The sequence below is a fragment of the Buceros rhinoceros genome, unplaced genomic scaffold, assembly GCF_000710305.1.
Source record: "Buceros rhinoceros silvestris isolate BGI_N320 unplaced genomic scaffold, ASM71030v1 scaffold17336, whole genome shotgun sequence".
Classification (NCBI taxonomy): Eukaryota; Metazoa; Chordata; class Aves; order Bucerotiformes; family Bucerotidae; genus Buceros; species Buceros rhinoceros.
This window is the reverse complement of record NW_010416059.1, coordinates 71,095-97,352: the sequence shown is the minus strand read 5'-3', so window position 1 is coordinate 97,352 and position 26,258 is coordinate 71,095. Positions and strand designations below refer to the sequence as shown.

At 38.3% G+C, this 26,258-nt stretch overlaps 1 protein-coding gene across 1 annotated transcript in view; it reads right to left on the bottom strand.

Moving 5' to 3' along the window:
• WDR72 (WD repeat domain 72) overlaps positions 1-26,258 on the bottom strand; it is a 95,664-nt gene that overhangs the window by 8,815 nt on the left and 60,591 nt on the right. The window contains 3 exon segments of the mRNA XM_010137671.1: positions 609-682; positions 1,353-1,480; positions 2,247-2,321. Coding sequence (XP_010135973.1) covers positions 609-682; positions 1,353-1,480; positions 2,247-2,321 — 277 coding nt within the window.

Sequence of the window (26,258 nt, the reverse complement as noted above, 5' to 3'; positions counted from 1 at the left end):
GAAAAGGTGAAGTGAGGAAAGCGCTTATTTCAGAGAACCAGGAGACAGCCTAGGACAAGCTAGGATCGGGTCACTGGTGTGAGTGAGGGATGTGGATCTTAGCTTCGTCACTTCCTCAGGAGTGCACAGACCTCCCTAGATAAAAGTCAGGCAAACAAACTTCACAATACCCTAGTTTATGAAGTTACATAATGAGCAGTGAGCAAGAAGGGGACCTAAACAGAGACCTCCAGATCTTTCTTTTTTAAACCATCACGTGTTATACACTCAATTTGAAGAGGAAGGTTCCTCAAAAATATCATAAAAGAACACAGGGAATTGAGAAGTTAAAAATAAGGAAAGAACAGTCTGGCCTAAATAAAGAGGGAAAGTAAAAAATGGCATTATGTAATCATGAAAAAAAATCTTAACGCTTCACCTACTTTATTGTATTTTCCCTTGGGGGAACAGGATTTTATGTTCAGATATCAATAGGGGAAATATTGTTCTGAGCTGCTTATACCTAGGGTGCTGATGGAATTCAAGTTATTTAAACATAAACAGTGTGATCTTTATTCATTCTGCAGATCCTTTGTCCTACTTTGAGTTTAAATGGACCTTAAAATTACTTTTGCTTCCACCTGAAAGCTGATTTTTGTAGCCAAAGTGACGTAGATGTCTGGACTGTAAATGAGCCCCAAATCTACAAGTCAGAGAAAAAGCAAAGAAACAACAATATCTGATATAATAACTCCAATGATATTTTCTTCATACTCAGTGCAGTTTCAATTATTTCACGGACAGTAGAAATTACCTTTGTTAGCATGGAAGTAAAGTAAAAGGACAGATTTCATTGAGGCAAATGACCATGGACTTAGCATATATAAATGACATAAATCTTCATTGTACAGAATCAATCCTGAGAACTGTGGTAATTTTTTCTGATACATCTTAAGAATCTCTTAAGAGTTGTTTACTGAACTTGATAACCATTCTCTTACATCGACACAGAAAAAGACATTAAAAAATAGGTATGAAATTTAGAATAGTAAAAGATCGTAAGATCACAGTATTCAATGAAGCATTTATGTAAATAATTTCAAAATATTTCAAATTGCACAAAATAAATCCAAATTATTTCTGAAAAAAGATGACTGACTGATTGGTGATCATCCTACGAAAAACAGCCTTTGTGAGTGACCTGTTAAATGACAAGCTGGTCTTTGTGAATATATGCTAACCACTGATTTCAACAACAACTCATCGCTGCCATTTATTTCTGAGTGATTTAGTGGTTCTGTTTAAACTCTGGGAAGTCTTGCTCCACTCTGGAAAAATCACACACTGAAGTCTGGACAACCTGTTCTGCATACCAATTTTCAGAGGGCAGACACATCCAAGAGAGAAGTTTGCATAACACAAGCGAACAAACCACTCAGAGTTTTCTGATAAAATGCCTTTGTTATTGATAAAGCGGATTAGTAACTTAAAGACAGTCTGTCTGCAGAGCAAACAAGAACTTATGTGGCATTCAAAACGAGTGGATAAGGCAACAACAAAAAAATTTTTCAATCAAAAATATTAGGCAAGAAGGGCTATAGGTGACATATCCATTTAAGGTTCAATGCAGAACACAAAGCAACCTGAATCTGAAGAAAACTGCATGGAGAAAGCTGCAAAGGCAAACAAAATGCTTCTATTTTTTTATATTCATAAATGGATAAAACAATCGTGCTGCAATACCACTTCTGGGATGTATGGGATTCGCGGGCACTCACCGTATGATACCTAAGAAGCCTGATGGAGAGCTAGGCAATAAATGCTTTGAGTACTGGTTTTAAAAGCCCCTTTCATAGATATCACAAAAAGCATAAGAACAGCATAAGAGCAGCTGAGAGCAAACATCATCAGCGTAAGAGTCCACCAGCCACACGGTTATACTGCACCAGAAATTCCTCCCGAACTCCAATCTGAAACTTGGGGAATTCAAAACATTTTAATTTAATTTTATTTTAATTACTCACAGTAGATTTCTCGTCTACAAACTTCTCCGTTTTTCCCTAAACACACAGGATTTTCTCATCCTTCATGCCCTACTTGCCTTGGCACCGCAAGCTCCACTGTTTTACCACCTAGGTAGGCACCTCCTTCTCTCTGTCTGTGCATGTCCCTAGCAGAGAATCCTACTCTTCTATGAGAACAGGCGCGTGTCGGAGCCCTGCACACTATTTCTTCAAGGCTTGGGATTGGGCAGTCCTTTGTTTTACCCGCTTTCATCCATCTCTTTTCTAGGTTGAAGATTACTATCCTGCCTAGCTTCTTCCACGTATTCTGAAGCCAAGCTAAAAGAATATAATTATCTCACTAATATTATAAGAAATTATGAAATGGCAAATGAAATACTAGCAGCACTCATCACAATCACCTAACCCAGAAAAAGCAGGTAGAGAAGTGACAGCAGCCAGCACGGAGCCCCCACGCTGCTGTGATGGATGGTGACAGCGCTCTCCCGTGAGCCAGCAGGCAGAGGCGGCCGGAGCCAGGCTGCGGAGGTGCCCGTGAGGGCACCAGTGCTGAGCACAGCACAAGGAGGACTTCACAGCTCTTACAGGCGACACTCCCGTTTACAGAGCCGGGTATGGCGTTTGCCTTTGTTGCCACAGCACAAACACTGTCGACTCACGCTCAGCTTGTGATCCAGATTATTTTCTGAGAAACTGTTACCTTGCTACTGCTTCCTCACCCTGTCTCTTTGCAGAAGATTAATCCTACCTCAGTCTAGATCCTTGCTCTTGTCCTTATTGAACTGAACCCTATTTTTTTCCCAGACAATTTCTCAGGCCATACAAACCACTAATTCATCTCACTGACAGTAGACATCAGTTGCTGATCTTTTCATAATTTTTAGTGTCATTTAAAAAAAACCTTCACTGATGTATGTAGTTGTCATTTAATTGAGAATGGCTGGTTGTTATCTTCTGATGATTAAATATCACACTTTTCATTATGTTTTAATTTTAAAAAGACAGATTAAGGAATTAACCTGGAGAAATACATTATCGTTCTAAAGTAAATGCTGCGGCATATGGAAGCTGGAACTGTCCTTGAAATAAGCCAGTATGGAACAAGTCAAATGGGAGGCTACAGCAATTTAAATCCACTTGGCTGGCTGCAGAAGTAGGACCTAGCATTACACTGCAGCACTCAGTTTGCAGAAAAACCAGCCCATGCACCTGGGGAAGCCTGAGCTTGCTCTTGCACTCTGTGAATTCTCATGCAAATCCACCTCATTCCACACACTAGGTGAATTGCCACTAAAGAACATTTTTCCTAAGTGTGAAATTACTTCTAAAGTTTTTGCATATTTCAGAACAAAAACCTCCCGGAAGTCCATTCTCCTCCCTCCCCGTATCTATGAGGATGGACAGGAAAACTGAAATTTTCAGTCATATTTTTCCCAATATACCTTGAAGTTTTATTCACCCAGAGGGACTTCCCTGCGTCTCTCAACTAAAATATAATGGCATGTAACAAATTATGCTCTCAAAGGACATCCCATTTTTGTTTCATTAGTGCAATGAAACATTCACTCAATTTTAAAGCAGTTGTCTTGATCTTAGTTGTGATTTATACCAGAATCTGTCCATGTAGTCTGTGTAGTATATATAATAAAACACCTAACTAGTTAAATTTGTCTCAGTGGGTTCTGCTGAAAGAAATAAAATACTTTCCCATAAAATATCACACAACATTTGCTGCACAGCTCTGAAGCATGTGGTTCTATAAAATTTAGGAGGATTTAAAAAAGGAAAACGTAACCCCAAACTGTCCTTAATTAATTCTTCTATCATTATACACTGATTTTTCTTCTCAATGTCCTCCCTGGCTAGAAAGCCCAAATTTCTTTTTTGCAATTTCCCTAAACGTGTGGGAGTGCATATTAACCAAACATGGTCTAATACTGAATTATTTCATCACAGTTCATCAATACTATTTATTCCGGTCTCACTGGCTTTTTTTCAACCAGTAACTGGTAAGCAATAGAAAAACAATTTTTACAGGAATTAGTAAAGAAGGCCAAATTTCAGTTCTGGTGGTTACTAGATAATTACTTTCTTTTTTTTAGATTAAAGTATACAGCATCTCCTCACCTCCCCAGTTTTCTAAAAATACATAGCAAAATGCCCCATTGTTCCTGCGCCTCAGATCAGTGGTGTGAGAGGACATATTGCAGAGAGAACTGCCTATCAGTGTACCAGTAGCTTCTACATAAAATCCCAAAGAGAGAAATACTTTGTATTTTTAAAATCACATTATTGACAATATTGATATTATTCTTTTCATGACAGTAGATTGATTAGTTATTCGAGTCTAAAACTATCAATCAGCGAATTTCAGAGGATTCTGGTTCAGTCCATTTCTGCAGAGGAATTCTAGCTGGAGATTGCCTCAATTTGCTTTTCAAACCCAAACGAAACAAAAGGGTGCAGCACAGTCACGACACCGACATATCCCTGTGCACAACGTGAATGATATAGCTTGCATACTCTTCCCTTCTCTCGACCAAAGCTGCCCAAAAAGCTTAATCCATGGGAAAAAAATACACAGAGCTTCTTTATTAACCTCTTCTAGCCAGATTAGTGTTATTATTTTGCATTATGGCCTTGAAGATGTATTAGTGATAGGAAGGGAAAGCCAACCGCAGCACAGCATGACTCTGCTGAATGGCTGCCGTATAAAAGTGGAAGTGCTTATTTCCAAGACATTTCTGTGATGCTCCCTACTGTTAAAATGTTACACAACTTTAAAAGATTTTCAGTTCAATCGTAAGCAATAAGCAAACTCAGGCGGTGCAGTACTGCAGAGTTTCGCTAGCTGGTCAAACAGGCATTATTCCAGGAAACTGATGTTGTATAGGACTGCTTCCTGGTGCCTGAGACCGCTGATTGGCAAAAGACAGTGGACTTTTCAGTCAGCAAGCTAGTTACCCATGGATGTGGCTCAAGGCTGACACACAGATTGACTGGTTCACACTAATTTACTTCACACAGATTCCATTTATCTCCTAGAAGATCCCCTGGCAGCAGCTTATAATGGCATATCCTAGGATGCCTGCCTGCATGAGTTTTTAAAGCGGCAGAGCTTGATGAATCTAAGTCCAGAAAACAGTTCACAGATTGAGGACTAGGTGCAATCAAAAAACATCAAGTAGCACAGCTGGGACTTGCCAGCTTGCTTGACTGGTTTGAGCAGCTGAGCATTAACTACGCTTGCTTTCCTGCTGGCAGCCCTGTGTCACTAGGACAAATCGGAGCACTGCCCCACAGAGAAAGAAAAGAGAGAGGGGAGAGGGAGAGGAGAGGAGAGGAGAGGGAGAGGGAGAGGAGATTATTGCATTACATGGATGCAGGAAAAACTCATTAGAACATTTAATCTTTATGCAACTTCTGGATTATCCAACTAAATAATGCCCTGGTTAGCAAGTTTTGAGTCTAAGAATCTGAAATATTTCTTTTGGTCATGCTAACAGTTCCTAGGAAAAAGCCTGGAATAAAAATAAAGCTGTTGCCATTTCTTTCCTATTGAAAATAAAACTAAATTCCATCTAGCAATACATGTACAATGAAAAATAGTTACCAATACATGGGGTTTTACGTTATAACAAGGTGAAGTACAGGTCAATGCAATTCTTCACCTCCATATAGAACAACGGACTTCAATAGGTGCAAGCTTATAAATTGTAATTTTAAAAGGACAGAAAATACAGGCTTACACTACAGCTCTTCAGATTCAGATAGAGACTATTCTTTAGAGTTCTTCTCAGAAAGGAAGCAAAAATTAACATTATTAGACAATAACATTTGACAGCAAATGTATTGTGAGATCCAAAGCACATTTAGTACTTAGGAGGTTAAAAACTCAGCTGTAGTGCTAGTTGATGAAAAAGTAGGATTAAGGCTTTAGTATGAGTCTTGACATGATCATGTTGTCTGCCTGCTGTCTTAAGCTTCGAAAAACAGCTGGGATCATCTTCTTATAAGCTCCAACTCAAAGATGTTTAAGCAGTTCCCAATCCAATTAAACAGAGGTAAATATAAGGAATGGTCCTACTGAGCCCAATAATCTTATTTTTTTAAATGAAAAACAGCATAATTGCAGGTTACACAACTCCTTAATCTCACTTTAAACCTAACAGACTGCTGCCTTATTCTGCACGTGGCAGGCCCAGTTAACCCAAGCATTCTGTATCGGTGTGCTTAATTTTTGATCATTATCCTTTATTATGTTACTTGTAATCCTAAAAGCCTATGATTGTGTCCAGATATTTGGCAAGGATTGTACCTGGATATACAGGGATTCCTCTTCTAAGAGTAATGGATTAACTGGATAGTGCTGTATGACTAATAGACGGCTTGCAGTGAAACTCCTGTGCAGGTTTTAATTTGTGAAGTCCACTTCCTTACCCTTCTCTCCCTGTCCTTCAAACAAATTGCCTTTTTGAACATCAGCAGTGTGGTGCGGTAACCTCTCTGTTCTCACCACTGTCTGCCACTCCTACAGAAATAACACTGCCGGACAGAGCGGGCTGCTTACTCTGCCTAAACGTTAATAGAAGCTACGGAAATCCTATTTTTCAGATGAAGCTGCGTGTTCTGTTTAAAAGCGGCTATCTCATGCATATGTCCCCATCACAGTATTATTATGTAAACCCTTAGAGCATTAGGCCACTTACCTTCTGTGTAGTCAAAAGATTTTTGAGGTGTGCGTAAGTGATCATGTTGGGCCGAGGTATATATATTTTTAAATGATTACAGATAATACCATAAAAGCAAATAACCACATATGTAATCCACCTGCTTTGTGCTGTAAATATGCACAAGGACATTCTCCAAGGATGTAAAACCAAAATCTCATCAGGGACAACTTCAAATACAGGCTCCTCATGTTTGTAAGAGCAAGAAGGAAATCTAAATGATCAGGAGTGAACTGTTTGCAGTAGCCACGTTACATTATGCATGATACTTGGCTGCGCAGGATTTAATTAACCATTTCCAGTTACACGGTTAAGATTTCTAGTGAACTGGTGTTTAGGGCAGCAAACCAGCATCTGGCAAATTTATATAATTTTATATTTTTTCCCACACACCAGCTACTAGGAGTGGCTGTCCCTTTTTTTGTGTGTAGCTGGAAAAATATTTTGTTTATATGGCCAATGATTCCCTGTTACAGAAGCATGAATCTAGATAAATTTTAAGGGAGCTATTGTCCTGATGTAACTGGGAACAAAATCTGGACTTTGTTATTCTGTGAGTTACTAAGCAATATGTGTCGGTATGTGTAAGTTTCAGAAAGGTGCATTGTTGAACTGCTGGATGATACATAACTATATTGGTAATGACTGTGGACCATCTGTTTCAGTCACGACAAAACAGACACAGGTTTAGTAAACAGACTCTCCTGTGTAAGCACCACAGGATGTATCTCCAGAAAAGGAATGTGGCACTCGCGCAAGTGAGTAGATAAACAAGGAGCTGTGAAGCACTTCGTGGGTAAAAGACGACCCCTGTATAATACTGCACCTTCGCTCCATTCACCTACACTCAACTTTATTCCTCAGACAATCATCAGGATGTTTCTGTAGGTGGACAAAAGAGCCTGGACCCTTCACTTTGAGATGAGCAAGGTAAGACAGACGCTACAGAAGACGGGCATCTAAGGAGGTGACTGACAAGTGTCTCTGTGGTTCGCAGGCTGTGTGAAACCACATGTGAGGAACTAAAAAGCATGGTTCAAAAAAACGCATGTGCTCTGCTCTGGACAGGTGAAACACGGTACAGGACCATGTTCTTACTGGAGTTTAGCACCACATAGGAGATGAAGAGCCCTGGAAGTCTGAGGTCTTCCGTGATCTCTTTGGTACACTCAAGTGATAAAACAGGGCGAAGCAGAAACTATCTAGATGGAGAAGTGGCAGGATTTTTGTAAAATGTCAAATTCATTGGACTACGCTTAGCTAAGGTTGGTCAACTGTAACAGGAGCACAGTGCTGCCAAACCTACAAGCTGGCAATCAGTTTTGGTACTGCCCACTTCTAGCATAAGACACAAGTCTTCAGAGATAGGAGACTTAAAAACAAAATTATTTAAGCTCTTTTCACTTGTTTATTTTAACTGTTAGTCTTTTGGGGTATTGAGCCTTTATTCCCCAGGAAGATGTAATTTTCTCAGAGTTTCTTTTGCTTTTAGTAAAAGCTAATACTTTCATATTATCACTTTGCTATAAGAACTGGGACTTTCAGAAAAGAAACACACAAGGGACCATAAGATTTGCCATAAAACTATGAAGGTTGGTGAAACAACATTACATTCACTGGCTGTATTATTGTGGTAGCCAAGTCACTGGTTAGAATTTGATTTTTCATTATGTCTGATCATTAGTTTCTTGTTAATTCTGAAAGCAAAGATTTCTATTGCTTTCTGCAATATAACTAGTCAAAAGTATCTGCAGTATCTTTATTAGGTATTCTGAAATCTACCTGTTCCCTGGTGTCGTTGGTTTGTGCACATCTAGATTCCAATACACCCACAGAAAAGGCAGGCATGTACTGACCATGTAGCAAGGCTCCAGTCCTCAACAAGAAATTCCGTATCAAAGCATCCTGCCTGTCTCCTGTAGGTACTTCAAACTGTATTGCTAGTGTTCTCCTTTTTTTTTAATGGCTGATTTGTTTCTGTTCCTATATGCTTTCAACTACCAGCTTGTCTATGCAATCGGGGGTGATTCTAAGGACAGTCATATATATGAAAGGATAAAACAAATTTACCATTTCAGGAAACAAAACTGCCAGTTCAGGAGCATACTAAAGGTATTGCTATATATATACTAAAGGTTGCACTCCAGCTTATAAGGTGAGTGAAGTGGAAATGCCGAAAGGGCTCCCGCACAAAAAAGGTACAAATGTGCAGCAGGAACTTGATTGCAGTTTCAAAAGCACTGTGCAATGGCTGTAGCATAATTAACAAAGAACACAGCATTCTTGTAAAATAAATTCCAGAATGCTCACTCCCTGCTCAAGGCGCCAAGTTGACCTCTGTGTTAGCTAGGTACGCTTCTACAGAAAGCCATAGAGCTGCTTTTGATTTACCACAAAATGCTGGCTGAGATGAAGCAAGCAGTGTAGGAATTCCAATAGATGTGTAAAAGAAGAAGAGAGTAGATATTGTAGAAGATGACTTTCCATAACTACATTCAAAAGAGCAGAAGACAAGTTTGCTTTCACTAGAATATAGCTGGCATTCTGGAATCTGTATAATCTTTTCCAAAATAACCCAAACTCTAAGGTTGAAAATAAAGCCTCTCTCTTAGTCCAACGATTTGAGACTTGATTTCAATGGTTAATTAAATGCATAAAGCCCACCGGCCCACCAGTCTCCGCAGATCCTTTATCCCAGTCAAAGGACAAATGCAGGTGAGCTTCTAGCAATACACTGCTCCCGTAGCCTGACATTTTTTCCAGAGGAGAATAGACCACCTCTGCCAAGACAGCTTCACTTTACATTTCACATTGCTACAGAATCCAAGAAATTTTGTGGCAGTACAAGAAAGAATATCCACAGCACTTGTGACCTATGGGACTTCAGGAGTATGCAAACAGATCTGCTGTTTGGGTAAGGCACTTAGGACCTAGGTTTCTTAATTCACTTAGAGACACTCTGTTCCTAGAAAAAACTGAAAGGCTAAAGAACAGATAAAAATAATTCCATCAACGTGAAGAGTTAAACCCAGGTTCACAACATGGGGGTCACAGCAGTATTACCATATTGTCTTGTCATAAACTACAGGATCTGTAGGTATCTGACACTTCAATAGCTACATATAGTTGACACGTCAGGCTCCGTTCCAGGGGAATCACTCAGTCACTCAGAGCTAAAGGAAAGTGAAAATGTGGTTTAGAAGACCCAACCAGTTGGTTCGTTTTAGTTCAGGAAGACAGCTATTGAGTGCAAACGGGTAGTCAGTAGCAGACCTGGGGTCAACTCATGTGTAACAGCACATGGAGGCCTCTCTAAAAGATTCAGAAAGAACACTGAGAACATCCATACTTGTTTGGGAACACCGTGTGTAGTTAAAAGCAAACAAAAGTTATGTATAAAATTACAGAATGCCTGCAAGATACAGGTATTACTTATGAAACAAGAGAAACTCTGTACTTCAAACTCCGCACTGGGCTAAGCGCTACCCTGTAATGATAGCCTGCATTTCATTAATGTCCTATAGCTTCGTTTAATTCTCAGCCTTAATGTGCCACCAAGACAGCTATAAAAAGTACAAGACTGTTGTTAAACCGAAGGAATCTGTTCAAAGGACTGCTCCACTACGCTACCACTATCCCCACAACAACTGGACTCCCAGCTTCCCTTTCGAAGAAAACACCTAAGTCCTGCCAAACGTTGTGTATGCCTTGACATCCTACCAGTACACAGTTACTTTTCTTCGCTACCGGAAATACTGAAAGAGAATAGCTGATAACCCTACTGAATACTGATTTATGACAGAGCTGAACCTACAACCGATTACAGGTATTTGAAATGCTAAAAACAAACTATTCACAACAATTAGAATATCTCTATGAATGAAGACGTTCAGGTTTTTTGCACAGTTTTAACTCAGTGCCTGCTTGTTTAAAGTACTTCGCTTAGCTCATGTGGATATGGTTGGACATACTTCACATATGTATACATTCTCTTACTCAAAGAATGTGTATTTTACAGCAATATTTAACAAACCATAAATTCATTAAGAGTATTACTAAAGGAAATCCATTTCTATGAAAGCTATATATTGCTGAAGTATATATTGCATTAATACTTCACTGTGCTTATAAACGTTAATATAGGTTATTTGTTTATTACTGCATCAAGGTTATTCATCATATGCTGTGTCAGAAAGCACAAGCTGACATCTCATATTGTCTGCTTCAAGGGCAAGACCAATGTGACCTTTGGCTCCTTCTTTTAAAAAGGATGAAATCACTCACAAGGAGTAATGCCGAGCTGCACAGCTCCCTTTCAGAATCCCTCTGCCTTTTACGGTCTACAATTTCCCATGCTGTATGGCTTGTGCTTCCATGCTAAGTATGGCTTGTTAAGATCTGATGGCTAATTTTCTCTTCAAAGTTTAGTGTTCTGAAATTCCAAAAATTTTTTCTTGTTGTAATGTCATTTACACTTCCTATTTATCCACCACAGAATGAAAATGTCAGGTCTTCAGTTCTTTGTTAATTTTGCCAGGTTCCTTCTTGATTTTGTTTGGGACTGAAATCATGCTGGCCTGTGACAGCCTAGCTCTACGCCACACCTGTAACGTTTAGAAAGCGTTCTTAAAATCTTTTGGACTCTCAGTGTTTTTTCTTTCCAGAATCTGTTATAATCTCCAAGAAAACCATCTTTGTATTTATCGGCTTTTGTTCTTCTAATTTGCCTTGTATTCAACGGATACACACGTGCAGCTGAGGGAGAGATATAGTAACTACTGCCAAGGTATTCAAAATGTATATTGAATGTATCAACAGGGAAAAGGAATCTCTTCAGAAGAATGGGAGTGGTAAAAATGAGAGGTCATCTGTTACCCGTGGAGCCCTGCCTTCAGCTGGCTCAGTAGCACAGCAGTGGAAAGTAGATGCACAGTTTGAAGTGTGAATTCGATGGGAAGCCACACATGCTCTTTCACCAGCATGACAAGGTAGACACATGGTCTTGAAGTGCCCACACATTTGTACAGGCAACTCTTCGAACTTCATCAGCCTCAAAGTGAGTACATTTTTGGAGAGAGAGAGATGAGATTCAGATGAATTAGTAATTATATTATCTGCGCATGATACTGATTTCACTACAAAATTCAACCAAGGAGAATGCAGCATTCTTTGACCCAGCTGATAAAAGGTCAGAAAGCAATTTTGAATAATAAATGAGACCTGCTGACCTCATGACCCAAGCCTGGCAGGGTCAGCAGCAGCCCCCTCACCAGATGCTGATGGCAGATATACAGTCACAGACAGCTCAACTAATGAGCTTCCTAGATAAGGGGTTTAGATCCAGTGACATTTAAGTGCTATGCAGTATATAAAATAAACTTACAAAATAATCTGTGCCATAAAAAATTAAAGTGATATTTACAGTGAGATGCAATACGATGCACTTTGTAATCTTCACTTCAGTGATTATTTTACTGCTTCTCCTAGATAGCCTTTAACCACAAAATACAATACCCAACTAACGTTTCCTTTAAGGTCTCTTCTCTTCATATTTATATGGTTCCCATTCAGTGGATGTATTTTGAAGAGATATATTCTGATAGTGTATTAGTTTAGCACCTCATTTAATACAAGTCAACAAAAATTTCTTTTAAGACAAGTTTAATTCTGTTTTATTTAAATTCAAGCTAACTTATTCCTTCCTCAGAGAGTAAAAGACAAGCCTAGAGCATGCAAGGCCAAGAACCATTTACTCCTGATCACTTCATCAACAGTTCAATTCAGAAAGTTTATAAAGCAGATGGTTCATGAAGAAGAGAGAGCAGTATACTAGAATCCATTCTTTCACCCACCGTTAGATTTCAGTGTGCAAATGGCCCAGGGTCACTACTCCGTTCCAGACCTTGGAAACTCTGAGTTTTGACTTCACCCTGGCCTGTTGCATCTGATCTCCACAAGCTGCCATATCATCCCTCAGGGATGTAACAGCTGCTTGCACGAATTTGCAGGAACGCATCTACATGTTTGCTTATGTTCTGCTTGAATAGCAATGCAAGGCCAAATTTCTGAATACCGTTTTCAGATCTGTTTTTCTGAGGTCTGATTTGTAAAGAAACGTAACTGCTTGTGTTCTCCTGATGCCTGAATACTTCACTGTGAATACAATTAGCTACAGCTTTTTAAAGCTTCAACCTGTCAGTTTAACTGCATGTCTGTGTGTTCTTCAACTACGAGAAAGGAGAAAGAAAAATGACTAATTGATTTACTTTTGAACAAACAATTTGTAATTTTGTATACTTTCCTACTTATCTCTTCTTTAAACTAACCAGCTTTTAAAATTACACTTGTGCCTGTTAATTAATTTTTCTTGCCCATCTTTACGCTCTCCTCTATTTAGGCCACATCTTTCAGTCAGTCAACAGAAAAGACCATGACCTCCCCAAAAGGCCCCACAATCAATGCACATAATAACCTGGCAATATTTGCAGTGTTATTTACATTCTTCTTACGCTTTCACAGAGTATCAGGTCTTCCAAGTGCCACTGCACAACTTTTGACCAAAATGCTACCCCTGACATTTATAGATGGAATTTACCTCCACTATGGTGACTGGCACACCACTAGGGAGAGAGCGTCTGTATCCTTCTGATGCAGGGGCTGCCAGCAGCCATTTAGATCTTTGTAATCAGCGCTGATTAAGGTAAGTCAGATGACTACCCTCAAATTTATCACTGCCTCTAAAGACCTGGGAGCAGCCAATAGCTAGGGTAGCTAGTGCAAGGGATTGTCTGGAGCACACATCCTCCCTCTGCACTTGTGAAGACTTTCCAAGGGGAATTACACACTGCCTACACAATCTATCCCAATATTCCACCGAGTGAAGTGTGTGCACAGAATACAGCTTTGGGACTTCAGTACTGCATGTTCAGATACCAATTAAACTCATTGTTAGTGAACCCAGCTTCTAAATCTTAGTGCAATCATTAGGGAAACAGTAACAGTAACGAGCTCCTGTGCTCCCAGCCTGCATGCAATTAAAATAAAATTTGATTATAAAAACATTACAAAACTTGCTAAAAAATCTGCTTGTAGCTTGCTTCATGTATTTAAGACAGCAGTACCCTCCACAGGGGAAAGAATTTCTTACTGCATCCAGTGCATCAGCAAAGCGTACTTTTGCTCTGTTTTCTTTCCTGTCACTAGACAATATGTATTTTTGTGAGTCCGCTAGATTTCCCTAAAAGCATCACATACACTCTGCTTTACAACTGAGCTCTATAGCAGGCAACTAGTGTTTAACATACAGTTGTCCTCCTAATTTAAATCCCTTCCCTGCTACCCCATCCTGAACAGTGCCTTGGAATTCCAAAGGCACCTTTCTCTTCAAAAGGGAATATATCTCAAATTTTTGGAAAAATATAACAAGAAAAAAACCCAGCCAGGCTGCTCTATTATAAAGCTACAAAAGTAAAAGTAATTTTGGAAGTCAGAGTTGTTCACAATAGCTTCATACCACTTTCCCCCAAGAAGACCCTACAAGGCTGTGTGCCAGCAGAAGCTTCTGCCTAGCAGACTGAATCTTCCATCACATAAACCAGCTGGGCTTCCGTTAATTGTTTACTGATAAAACAGGGTGAAGCAGAACAGCACAGTCTGGAATTAGATTCACAGTTTTGTGATACATCTGTTAACCAACATCTGAAAATGCTTTAATCAGAGAGGGAGAGGAGGAGCTCAAGGGATTCGCCTAGTGGGATCTCCTATAAACAGAAATTCTATCTGGCTTTGCTCAGCAGTAGCGAAAAAAATGCGTACTACAGAGTGGATCTCACTAGGGGCTTGCAAGGGGAGAAGTATGAGACGTCAGAAAAGGTACTCTACCCAACTGGCACCGTAAAACAGGAAATAAATCTTTTCTTAAAAAAAATCATCCCAGACAGGTCCTACACACTGAATTTGTTAAATGAATCTCCTAGTTGTGCTCTGGTGTACCCTCTGCCACATTACAGCGACAGCTAAGATGTGGTGGACTCCTGTTTTCCATCACTCGTCCTGCTTTTCATGCAGTACACCACCACAATTCCATTTTGGTTTTTTATTCTGCATGTTTATGCAGTGACACAGACTGTGAGAATTGTCTTAATACGTTATTTTTCACTACACTCACCAAAGGATCCATTCTCGGTGTTACCTCTATACTCTCAATGAAGATTGTGTAAATTAGAACTGTCCATTAGAAAGCTACGCGCTTTCCAGAGTGTACAGTATTTCTTCTTCGGAAAACAGCATATTCCCAAGAGCAATTAATATGTCTTATACTCTTTGTTCTTCTCCTAGTAAAACCACTATAAAGAAAAGTAGAAAACTCATTCTTCATGTTGGTATGTGTTATCTAACTTTGGGCCAAACTGAAGTCCTAGCTCCCAGGTTTTTGCGCAGTTATGCTTGGTAGGAGCCACAATCATCTCTCCCAGTACAGACCCCATCTGTGGCTTTTATTTTCTGTTAAGAAGTCATTTCAAATGCCACCTTTTCCCTTGAAAAGATTATGTTTTATTTTGATGCTGAATGCATACTACAGTTTTTCTAGTTCCATGAACTAATCAGCTGAGACTTTTCTAATTAGAACTTGCATATTATCACACTGATAAACATACTGCAATAATTTTTTTTTAATTTTCAAAGGAACAGTTTCTCTGCACATAAGCTCCAAGATATCAAACAATTCAAAATGCAAAGCTTTTACTTGCTTTCCTTATTAGGACCTTATTTTACTACAATGCATTTTACATGCTTTTTTGTCAAAAATGATCGTACTTTCTCAATCATTTACGTGCATTTAAGTTCAGCTTCTCTTTGGGATTTTGTCAGATTGTACGTTAAGTGCTAAAAATGTATGAGCCATGCAATTGCCTGTGGAGTTGTTCAACTCTGAAAACTCTTCTGCCTCCCTGTATTTTGCATATTTGTCCCTATATCCAGTTTTTAACCTTTACCAACCTTGAGGTCCTTTTTGTATTGCATCAGGAGCAAAGCTCATTTGCAGACAGCTGCAATGAGTTTCCTCACCCTGCCCTGCCATTGACCTACAACCTGATCTAAAAGATCCACCTTCTTTCAGAGTGAGAAGTTATTCATTTGCCATAATAGCTCTATTTTGGGCTTCCTCAGCAAAAACAGACAACTGTGACCCAACAGCATAAGGCTTTGTGATACCAGCCCTGTTTTATATATACTGAAAAAAACCCACAAGAACTTACGACTGGCTAACAAATCAGAGGCCAGAAAATGTAGATGTAAAAAGTCAGCTGAATACACACTTTGCTAAAAAATGTATTAGAAATTTATACTACTTCATACAGGTTCATTTTATTTTTATTCTTTATACTATGCAGCTTATTTACTAAGCAAATCCAGTTTTTTAGCAGTCCATTGTATACAGGGCATCCTTCAAATGTTACCATTGCCAGACAACAAATGAAAAAAGGGATAATAGAATAGTAATTGGAAATAAATAAAATGTTCCTGATGAAAACAATTAGTCACAAGCATTTCAAGTTGAAATTCAGTTCAGTGTTAAAGAGACAGTTCAGAATCGCATGGTACATTCATCACAGCTCCACAGACAAGTTATTGAGCTGTCTGTGAGAAACAGAGCCAAACAGGAAAGCTTTCAGCAGAAAGCAGTGGTTGAGGTCCTTGATTGATAGAGTTAGATGATGCAAAGCTGTCTGATGGCCTTTCTGCAAAATAAAGTGAAGGAACTCAAGGTCTTTCCTGACGATCTCTGACCACAGATGAACAGCTGCTTTATTAGAGCACAGATTGAGGTTGCACCTTAGTCCATATTCTGCCACTTTTGGATGCACACGGTTAACTTTACCAACAATCCACCGTGTTTAACGCATCTGCCATCTTTACAGGATTTTAAAAGGGACAGCAGATTGCAGTAGTTAAAAAGCTTCACCTCCTTTCTGTTTAACTGTGGTGACTGAAAAAATTAGGATCAGTTTTATCACAAGCGTCTCATTGCAGTGACAAAGCTCATCGTTCAGGGAGAAGCGCCTCATTTAAAAGATGCAGAAAAATCCCTGCTGTGCACAATAGCCAAAATCTACCTGCTGTGCTGCCTCCCTCAGAAATGAAGTTACTTACTTTTCCCAAAATGCAACTTCTATCTCCCTAATGGGTGTGGTTCCACTCTTCACTGACATGATGCCACTGATTTCATAGAATACATATTTGAAAAACCTGAGGATTATTACACTACGCTTTTAGCAGAAATTTAATGTTTACCTAAACCATTCCTTTTAATCAAAAGAGCCAACACTGCCTGACCAAGATAAAGTATTTACAGTTACCTAGTCAATCCTGACTTATGGGACACTATTAAATTCAGGTGAGAGCACTGACTACTCTTTACATTAGAAACTGGGGATATTTTGTTCAGATCTTTAAAGGTATTTAGCTGCCTGTGATTCGCACCAGCTGTGGCTGTTCCACCCTTTTAGTTTGCAAGTCTCAGTAGAGCCAAACACTATTACCCAGCTCTTCCAGACTTTCTGCAGGGGTGCGTGGTGCTCCCACTCCAGCCCACCCTTGTCACTATTCTCACATAACAGTCATAATATGAAGCAAATATAGATGACAACATTTAAGACCAATGCATGGGCTTGACCCCCATGTTATTCTCTGATATTAACACAAGAATAGGAGGCTAATGAGATTTTATTCACTGCTTAAATACCCAAAACCTGTTTACAGGGATTCTGGCCCCCTCTCTCCACAAACTTCACTCTGGATAGCTCAGTGGAGTTTTAGGTGCTGGTTTTAAATCGGGCAAGGTACTTTCGAATGAAGATGACCAGTATCTTTTCACTGATATCCAACTCAGAATAGTTGGAAAGACGGAAGAAAATATGTCTGTTCTGTAGACACTGTCACACTGACACTTCCGACTTTAGAAAAGCAAACAATTCCAGAGAGTCTTTCAGAGTCTTTGACTCTGATTGTGCCCTGTTTTAGTTAACGTTCCTGTTGCATAGCTGGCTCATGGGGTTGCTAAAGGAACTTTCCCGAAGTTGCTCTCATTCACTCTCATCAATTCCTTTGAAGAAATACATGCTTGCAGACATTTAAAGTTATTTTTTCCTTAATAATAGGTTGGCCTTTCATTGACAAGGCCAAAGTGGTGGCCTGGACCATACCGTCACTGCAGGTGGCTTTCAGCTGAACTGTTCTAGTCTAGTGTATTTTATATTTGAAATGCTTTCATTCATCCCTGCAGTCATTTGTATACTACGATTTATGTTACTCTCAGCTCTAGCACTCCAGCATGAGCACAAGGGTTTAAGAGGGAAGTGGGAGAATTCTCTTATTGGAACAAGTTACAGTAAAGCCCAGTAAACATCTCTCCTCAGGAGGTCTCTTGGTAAGCAACCGAAGTGTGAGTGACTACAAAATGCACAGTTCTAACATGGTCAGGTTCAGGTATCCAGGGAATGTCTAGAAGAATCATTCCTATTCAGCTTCCTCACAATTTCTGCTCTGCAGTTAGAGCCTTACTAATATCAACACATTTCCTCCCCATCTCTTTGACGGCTTTAGTTTTAAAGTCAGTGTTAATCACTGCCCCCCAAACTCTCTTCCTCAGAATAGCTTTTTCTTCCTATTACCTTAGTTTAATATTTACTTTAGAGGCTGCTACCTAAACTGGCTCTGATTATGAAACACATCTCAGCTATCAGAGGACTGACAACAGGAAGCCTGCCTTGAAATTCTGACTTTGGAGTGGCTAGTTTTTAAACTACTTTACTTCTCACTAACTGCACACTTCAAATGTGAAAAATACATTTATTTTAGGCCACAGTCACCTAACTAGGTAATACAATAACTGTGAAAGCAGTTAATTGATCAACTCAGGCAAAGAAGTTGAGAAAAAATTAAAAAATAACTGCAGAATAGCTGCCAGGATTTAGTCTTCAAAATAAAGCATCTGTTACCTTGGAAAAACATGCTGTAATTCTATGAGCTATTTAATCAAAGTGCAATAGATACGCTTTCTAATTAGAAAATGTGTACACGATACATTCATTAATGATGGGCTTTACGAGCCTTTTACAGAGTTTGAATCACAGAACTACCCAGCTCCTTTTCTATGGTTGTGACACATAGATACTTTGCCCTATGTACTCAGCTTCCAACTCACTTATTTTACAATAAAACCATACCATTTATACAATAACATACACCAGTAGTAGTTTTAAATTATAACTTTAACATCGCATTATATTATTTGCTTGCATTTATTCTGACTGATGGCACATACTCTGCAAGTCTTGCGGGATTTTTATGCAAAGTGAGATTTAGAGTTACCATCTAGGATTTTCCTCCTGTATCAGAAAAGACGCTTTACCACAGTACAAACTTAGAATAAGGAAGATGCACTCAGTTGTCGTGATTAGATACTGGTCCAACAGAGGTGCTGAAAATGAAAATAACAACAGCTACCGCAAAATTTTAAACTAACTTCTCAAGCATTTAAAATTATTTTCAACTAGCATTTCTCTCCGATTAATATTCGGAACACTGGTTTTGCTATCCTAAAGGTTGAACTATATGAGAAGGATTGCATTATAACATCCTTCTGTTGCATAAATGCAACCGTGAAACACAAACCCTTTAAAAACAAAACAGCTTGTCTGGTTCATATAAATAAAGGTATTTTAAAAACCTGTATTGACTTCTCCATGTTATTAAGCTTTTTAGATTAATCCAGTTGTTAAATGGTTGTTCTAGTAACTGGCCTGTCATCTGGAAATGTTCTTAGATTGTTTTTTTGACACAATGTCCCTACAGAAAGTTGGGTAGGTGACATAAAGAGCATAGGTTTGCCTATCACGCTGATTACTTGATGTTATAGTAAGCAAGCTTAAGTGAACTGTGTGTCTTCAATCTTTCCAATCACTTAGGGATGGGCACCAGAGGATACCATCCATCATCCATGGCCTGAAACATATGGTGCATCAGCAATCTTAGGCTGACCTAAATGATAGTAAAAGCTGCTACGCTGTTCACAATAAGAAATTGTTGTCCACTGAATTACAGGTTTGTGATTAGATTGCTAACATGGCCAACTTGATGTATAAGTGAAGTGTCCAGGAAAGATATTCCCTAGGATCCTTTGAAGATTAATTTATACCCTTGAAATGTGCACCAATCACAAAATGAAAAAATATGTCAAGATATTTTTCTTGCGAACAAAAAAAAAAACCCACTACTGCAGTGGTAACAGCTATTAATTTATTTTTGGCAGTTTTAGCCAACAGAATTCAATAAACAAGGTTCTTAAAGGTTTTTGTTCTGTTGCAAGGCTTTTACTGCTTGACTCCTAAAAGCACTGAGCACTACAGCAGTATCTTTTATAGGGACTCACGTTCTACTCTAAAATCTCACATAATTGCAAATATCACACAAAGACAGCAAGAAAATTCTGAGAATTCTTCATTTTGGATTGTTATATTCCTATCTAATTGATCTATAAATATAAATCAATAATATCTATTTTAAATGTACTGTAGTATATATCTGACCCGAGATATCAGTTTTGCTTCTTCATGAAACAGATTGTGCTCATTATGTTATTCATTCATCAATTCAGGAAAAATGCACCCACATCACACCGTTAAGGTTCAAACTGCAATTTTAACTTTCTTTGGTGGGACTTGGGGGGATGGAGGTGTGAAGTGTGCGCGCAGTGGGGGGCAGTGATGGAAGGAAGAATTATTATTCCACAGTAGCCCCATCTCTTAAAGCCTCTTTAGGCCTTGTAATATCTGTGAACTACAACTAAAAAAAGCCAGCATACATTTTTGTTGACCATTTGAGACACTTCACAACACCCAGCCTACTTCAGGCTGAGGGAAAGTACTCCCTTATAAGCCATGGAACTTTAGAGAAGTTTTGCAATTGTGTGCTGCATACAGTCATCATGAGAAGATCAGAAACAATGGTTCTCTGTCCCATCCGTCAGGCTTATTCTTTTCTGCGACACGTCTTGCTGTCCTGTACATGAGGTAGCTCTGCTTGCTATACCTGTTAGATTAGGCCATCTGCTAATGCTTTACGCTTTATTTCCAGCATGCTTGTCACTGACATAATTCCTTAACCACATACGAGTACAAGTTTAAAAGATTCCTAACCTTGTAACTAAACCATTAAATTTCATTACAGAAAAGCACAGGTTTATACTCCTTACCTTTTTTTTTTTTACTATTTCTTAATACAGTCTGTTGCCAACAGCATAATTCATCTAATACACCATGTATCATACACTGACATGGGTAACAATGGTCACTAGTGAAAGGGGCTCTTCTGAACCTTTCAAAAGGCACACACTAATTAAACACCGAATTCTTTCCTGCAAGTTGAGGATGGTCTTAATCTGCTAAGATTATCTGGGATGTACCTATTTGAAAGATCTTCCTAAATTATATCAAAATGCTACTCTTTACCAAAAATTAAAACCAGTGCATGCTTAACTTAACAAAACAATAAAAATAGATTGTCTTCTCAGACAAGACAAAGATTTATGTTCACTGTCAGTATTAAACTCTACCATCTGGTGAGATGTAAAACACCTTGACAGCACTCCACTTCCAAAAGAAACAGTACATTTCCCAATTATTATCGTACAGGAAACTGAGCAGGCATGCTTTACTTGTGCCAGATATATTTTTTCTTTCTTCTAGAACTTACTTCTGGAGCTTAAGTCAAAAAAGCAAAGGAAAAAGGAAATCCCAAACCTATCCTGATAGAAAGGTGGTAAAGAAGAAAAAGCTACACAGACCAGCTATTAATTATTCTACAGAAAATAGCTCCTGGATTCAGGTTCCTAAATCACCCTCTTCACTAGGCTATCTGAGCATCTTCTAGTAGTGCAGCAGGTGATGTGACTAACATCCATCACATGAGAACAATGCAGGCACCTGGTCTTTAGGGAATTACTGATAGGTATCTTAATGTGTGATACAAGTTGAATTTTTCCTGGAGGGAGGGGAGAATTCTTCTGCTGATACACTTCGAATTTGAGAAAAAATTTCCTCAGGTGTACTGGAAAGGTTTCTGTATTCACTAACATTTGAATTGCCATCTTTATCAGTAAGTAGGACTGGACAGCTAAAATATAATGCTGAAGGTAGGCTATTTGTTGGGCCTAAAAATAAAACACATGCTGAAACACTAAATATGAACCAGGCATGAGAGGGAAAAATACTGAACAAATACTTCCTAAATTTCAGAATTTGGCAGCCATCTTATGCTGATTAGTTCTATGTACCATCCAAATACGAAATACTATTTCTATTAACAATGTTGTTCTGCTTTGAAACAACAGAGCTCATCCTTATACAAAAAGCAAACTAGATTCTGGACTACATAAGACATGAAATACTGAGACTTCTAAAAATGTTTGAAGGTAAAGAAGTGCACACAGAGATGAACACATTCTCCATCCCAAAATGAAACAGTTCTGTTGATATATTCTACATAGTGACAGATAGGTACCTCCAACTTCAGTATTTAGAGTATTTCTTGACAAGCTTGATAGGCAAGAAAGGCTTCTTCTGAGTGATTTCCAACAGTTGTTTGCAGAGAAGGATATCTTGCCCTCTTACTAGCGACAAGCACTATTCACTAATAAGACTTGTATAAATAAAGTAGGTTTACCCTTCAAGTGCCTTTTCCACAAAAGGCGTAATGGGAAATTTCTGTCTTACGGAAAACTATTAACAATAGTTTGAAGTAATTTTTCTCTTTCTGCAAGGATTTTTTTAATCAAACAATAATATTAAAGCATTTAACTTGTCTTACTGCCAGATTATTATTATATGACTATTCAGTTCAATATTTGAGTTGACTTTATTTTATAATTTCCTTTTGTACAAGTCAGATATTCTGAAATTCAAGGATAGGAGCATTTCAAAATTGGGAGGTACTGTCCTTCACATACCTAGTTAAAACAGTAGAAGGACAAACTTCAAAACATAACCTAGCCAGGGTGAAAACCAATAGGTTTTGTTCTCTACTTTTTTGAATTAAGACTCATGTTATACAGACACAGCTTGATGAAAACAAAGTCTAACACAGGAAATTAAAACATCACATTGTAACTTACACCCTCATTTTCCAAGGAAACATCAAGGAGGCTTAGTCATGCCTTTGTGTACGAAATTAGTCATAAAAAAAGCAGGGTTCAACTGTCAGGATTACAAATTAAATGCTATTGGCAAATCTGAAGACTATGTTTGACTAACAACAACAACAGAGGCAAGGCAGTAGAAGACAGAGGGTACCAAGCTTGCTCCAAAAAAGCTGGTGACACTGCTTTAAACATGGAGTACTTGCAAGTTCCTTCACTTATTTTGAAGCATCAACTCAGAACTAGCTTTCAAATCTTTGAAAGCTTTGTACTGTACTTTGCCTGTACCAAATGAACTTCTAAATAAACAGTAGAGAGTAAAACATGAACCAATGACAATGTTGTGTCTGTATTAACAGCTCAAAACGAGAGTGCTTACTTGTAAAGATCTAACTAGAAGGTGTATTAGAGATTCTTCCCATTCATTAAACACCAAAAAAGCACATACATAACAAAATTGTCTAAACTATATTGTGCATTGGAATTCAGAATACGTGTCATCCTTGCTGCGCTCTTGACCAGAGAATCCTATCCTTCCTAATGTTTTGGAGGAGTCTGAGATGGCGCCTGTACAATTTGATTTTGTGTAAAAATACACACCAAATCTGATTTCTGCTACATTAAGGAGTTCTCTGGTAAAATATATAATGCTTGGAATGAAATAAGCTGTAGTTCTAGAACGAGTCTTTAAGCTTACTTCCTTTAGTACTTGACCACTAATATTAAAGACTACTGGATCAAAATACAGTTTTAATTGGATATGTACGACATGATACAGTGGTAGAGTTAAACCGCAGGTTAGATGCTAAAATATAACATTGATTTGTATTCTTTTACTGGAAATATTTGTAATATGAAACTAGAATATAATACACTCATTTTTAATGCATATTCAGTACAGAGAAAAGCTACTGCTGTCACCAGCTTATAAAGTCCATTCATCAAACAAAGGCTAGATAAATTGTTTTGCTGTTTCAATGGACTAAAATGAGATTACAGATGAATCTAATTCTCATTAATAGCGATGAAATGTTGATTATACAATAATTTCTTACACTGCTTATTGCTAATGCATGCACACACAAAATTGGTCTGCCAGACAATTTTTTAGAACAGCCTGAAGTCTAATAGTTTAATTAATTTTGTTATGTGCATGAACTTGTCCAAGAACATAAAAACTCAGTACCACCTAAAAAAACCATTCTGTTCTTACTGGTTGAAATGTTTGCACTAGTAAGTACAGAGTAGACAGAGAAAGAAAATTCAGAGATAATTTTTACCATTCTTGTTTCTCAGGGAAAAGAAGGAAGTAGAAGATTGGAATACAAAGGAATAAAATGGGCTAGGAGAATCCAGGTGGAAGGTATAACATGTAACAGAAGAAAAGGCTTAAACTACAAAAATGTGAGAGACGCCAGACAGGAAGAAGCCAAAAGTCAAACCATTTGAAAAGTAACAACCGCAAGGAAACACGATTGTACTGTTTGGTTCAGATGTGGCTCAAACTAAAAGTAAACTTCGGAAATACTTCAAAGCACAGAGAGACAACATAGGAAGAGGGGTGGTTTCGACCCATTTACTTTTCAATATTACATGTTTTAATCACAGATACGGTGAGGCTCAGGACACTTCTGTTTCTACATTTTGGAGGATCCATGTATGAAAAGAATTCCTCAAGTGTAAGGATTTCTCCATGGCAACATTCTCGCTCATTCTTCCCAAAACCTATGCTTACCTCACGGCAACAGTGGTCTGATTCAGACTCTACTTTGACCTAACTAGATCAGCTCTCACTACCTTTTGTAAACAGCATTTTGATACAATGTAGATTAATCAACAACCTGTTTCCCCATTAAGATTTCCAGTGGAAAACTGGTGATCTTTTATATACGTTCACATTGCCAAACTTCCATTACAATTTTTTTCTTCTCCATTTTCCCAGATTTTTCTTTTAACCTGAGATTCCTTTGTATCCCATTCTCCTCTTCTCTTTAGCTTTTTCTTCTTTTATAGCTCAGAAATCCTTCTGTGAGTTCTGACCCCTCCCCTCACTGACTTAACCCCTGATTGTACAAGTAGTCAATCCACAAGAGAAGAAAGATTTCCCAATAGCTGCACTGACAGCTTTCATTTTCTGTCTAGGAGTCCAGCACATTTTGTCTGTACACCTTCTTTCAGATTTTGCTTATTTGAGTCATGCCACGGCAAAGCAAGCACTTTCAAAGACTGAATACATTACATATGTCACAAGCCCAAATCCAGACTTGAAACTAACACAGGAAGGGAAATGTAAGGATATGAGGACAGATGAACATCTATCTGAATGTAAAACATTAAGCCAAGTTCAAGTTTCCCGGGCATGCAGTAATTCACCAAAACACAAAAAACCCAAACTCCATTAATGTGCTTACAGTAGGAGTATTTTACACTGCTAAAAGTTATTGTCCCAGGAATAAGGCAACTAAGGATAAGTTTTCATTGAAATCCTGTGTAATCTTTGTGATATCAATGGTCCAAAATAGAGTAATGCTCAGAGTCAGGGCTGTCTTTTGGGCCTTTTTTGTTTGTTTAAAAACAGTCAGAACGTGTATTTGGACTAATATGAAAAGCCAGTAGGTTGTAACAAAACGACAATATGAAAGAAAATACCACAGACAGAATAACCAACCCTTCTCCTTATCGGCACCTCCTTGACAAAACCCGAAGACTTTGCAGGCAGGCAAGAAGATTCATTTGCTGTACAGAAAGACACAGTCTAAGAGCTGACATAAAAAGTTGTCTGCAACTGGACAGATTTCTGAAACCCAGACAATAGAAGTGTTTGAAACCCTCGGCTGCAGGTCACTACATGCTTCTAGTGAACAGAAGCTGTTATATCCCGCCTTTCATTGATTTACCATTACTGAATGGATTCCTCATTTTAACAAAACATATTGTTATATTCTAGATAAGTCTTTGACAATTCTTTACACTAACCTATAGAATTCAATTGCCACCATTAATTTCACTCTGGTATTTATCAGCAGAAGCTTTTTTCCTGAAAGAACCAATTTATTTAATTGAATAGTTTAAAGAGCTCCAAAACCACATACAAAAGATGAGGTTATAGGTAATAGCTTTCAAATATTCTTAAAAGCTTGAGTCATTAGCAGTTCCTTAAACTAGGAAATTAAGTGCAATCCAGAATTTATTGCAAGCTACTGTTGGCGGTGCGATTTTTCACATTTAAATTTTTCACAAAGACAAGAGACAGTTAAAATACTATTTTGTATTTAAGAATAAAGCCTGTACTTTATCCTTTCTTTCACTTTTTCAGTTTTTGGCATT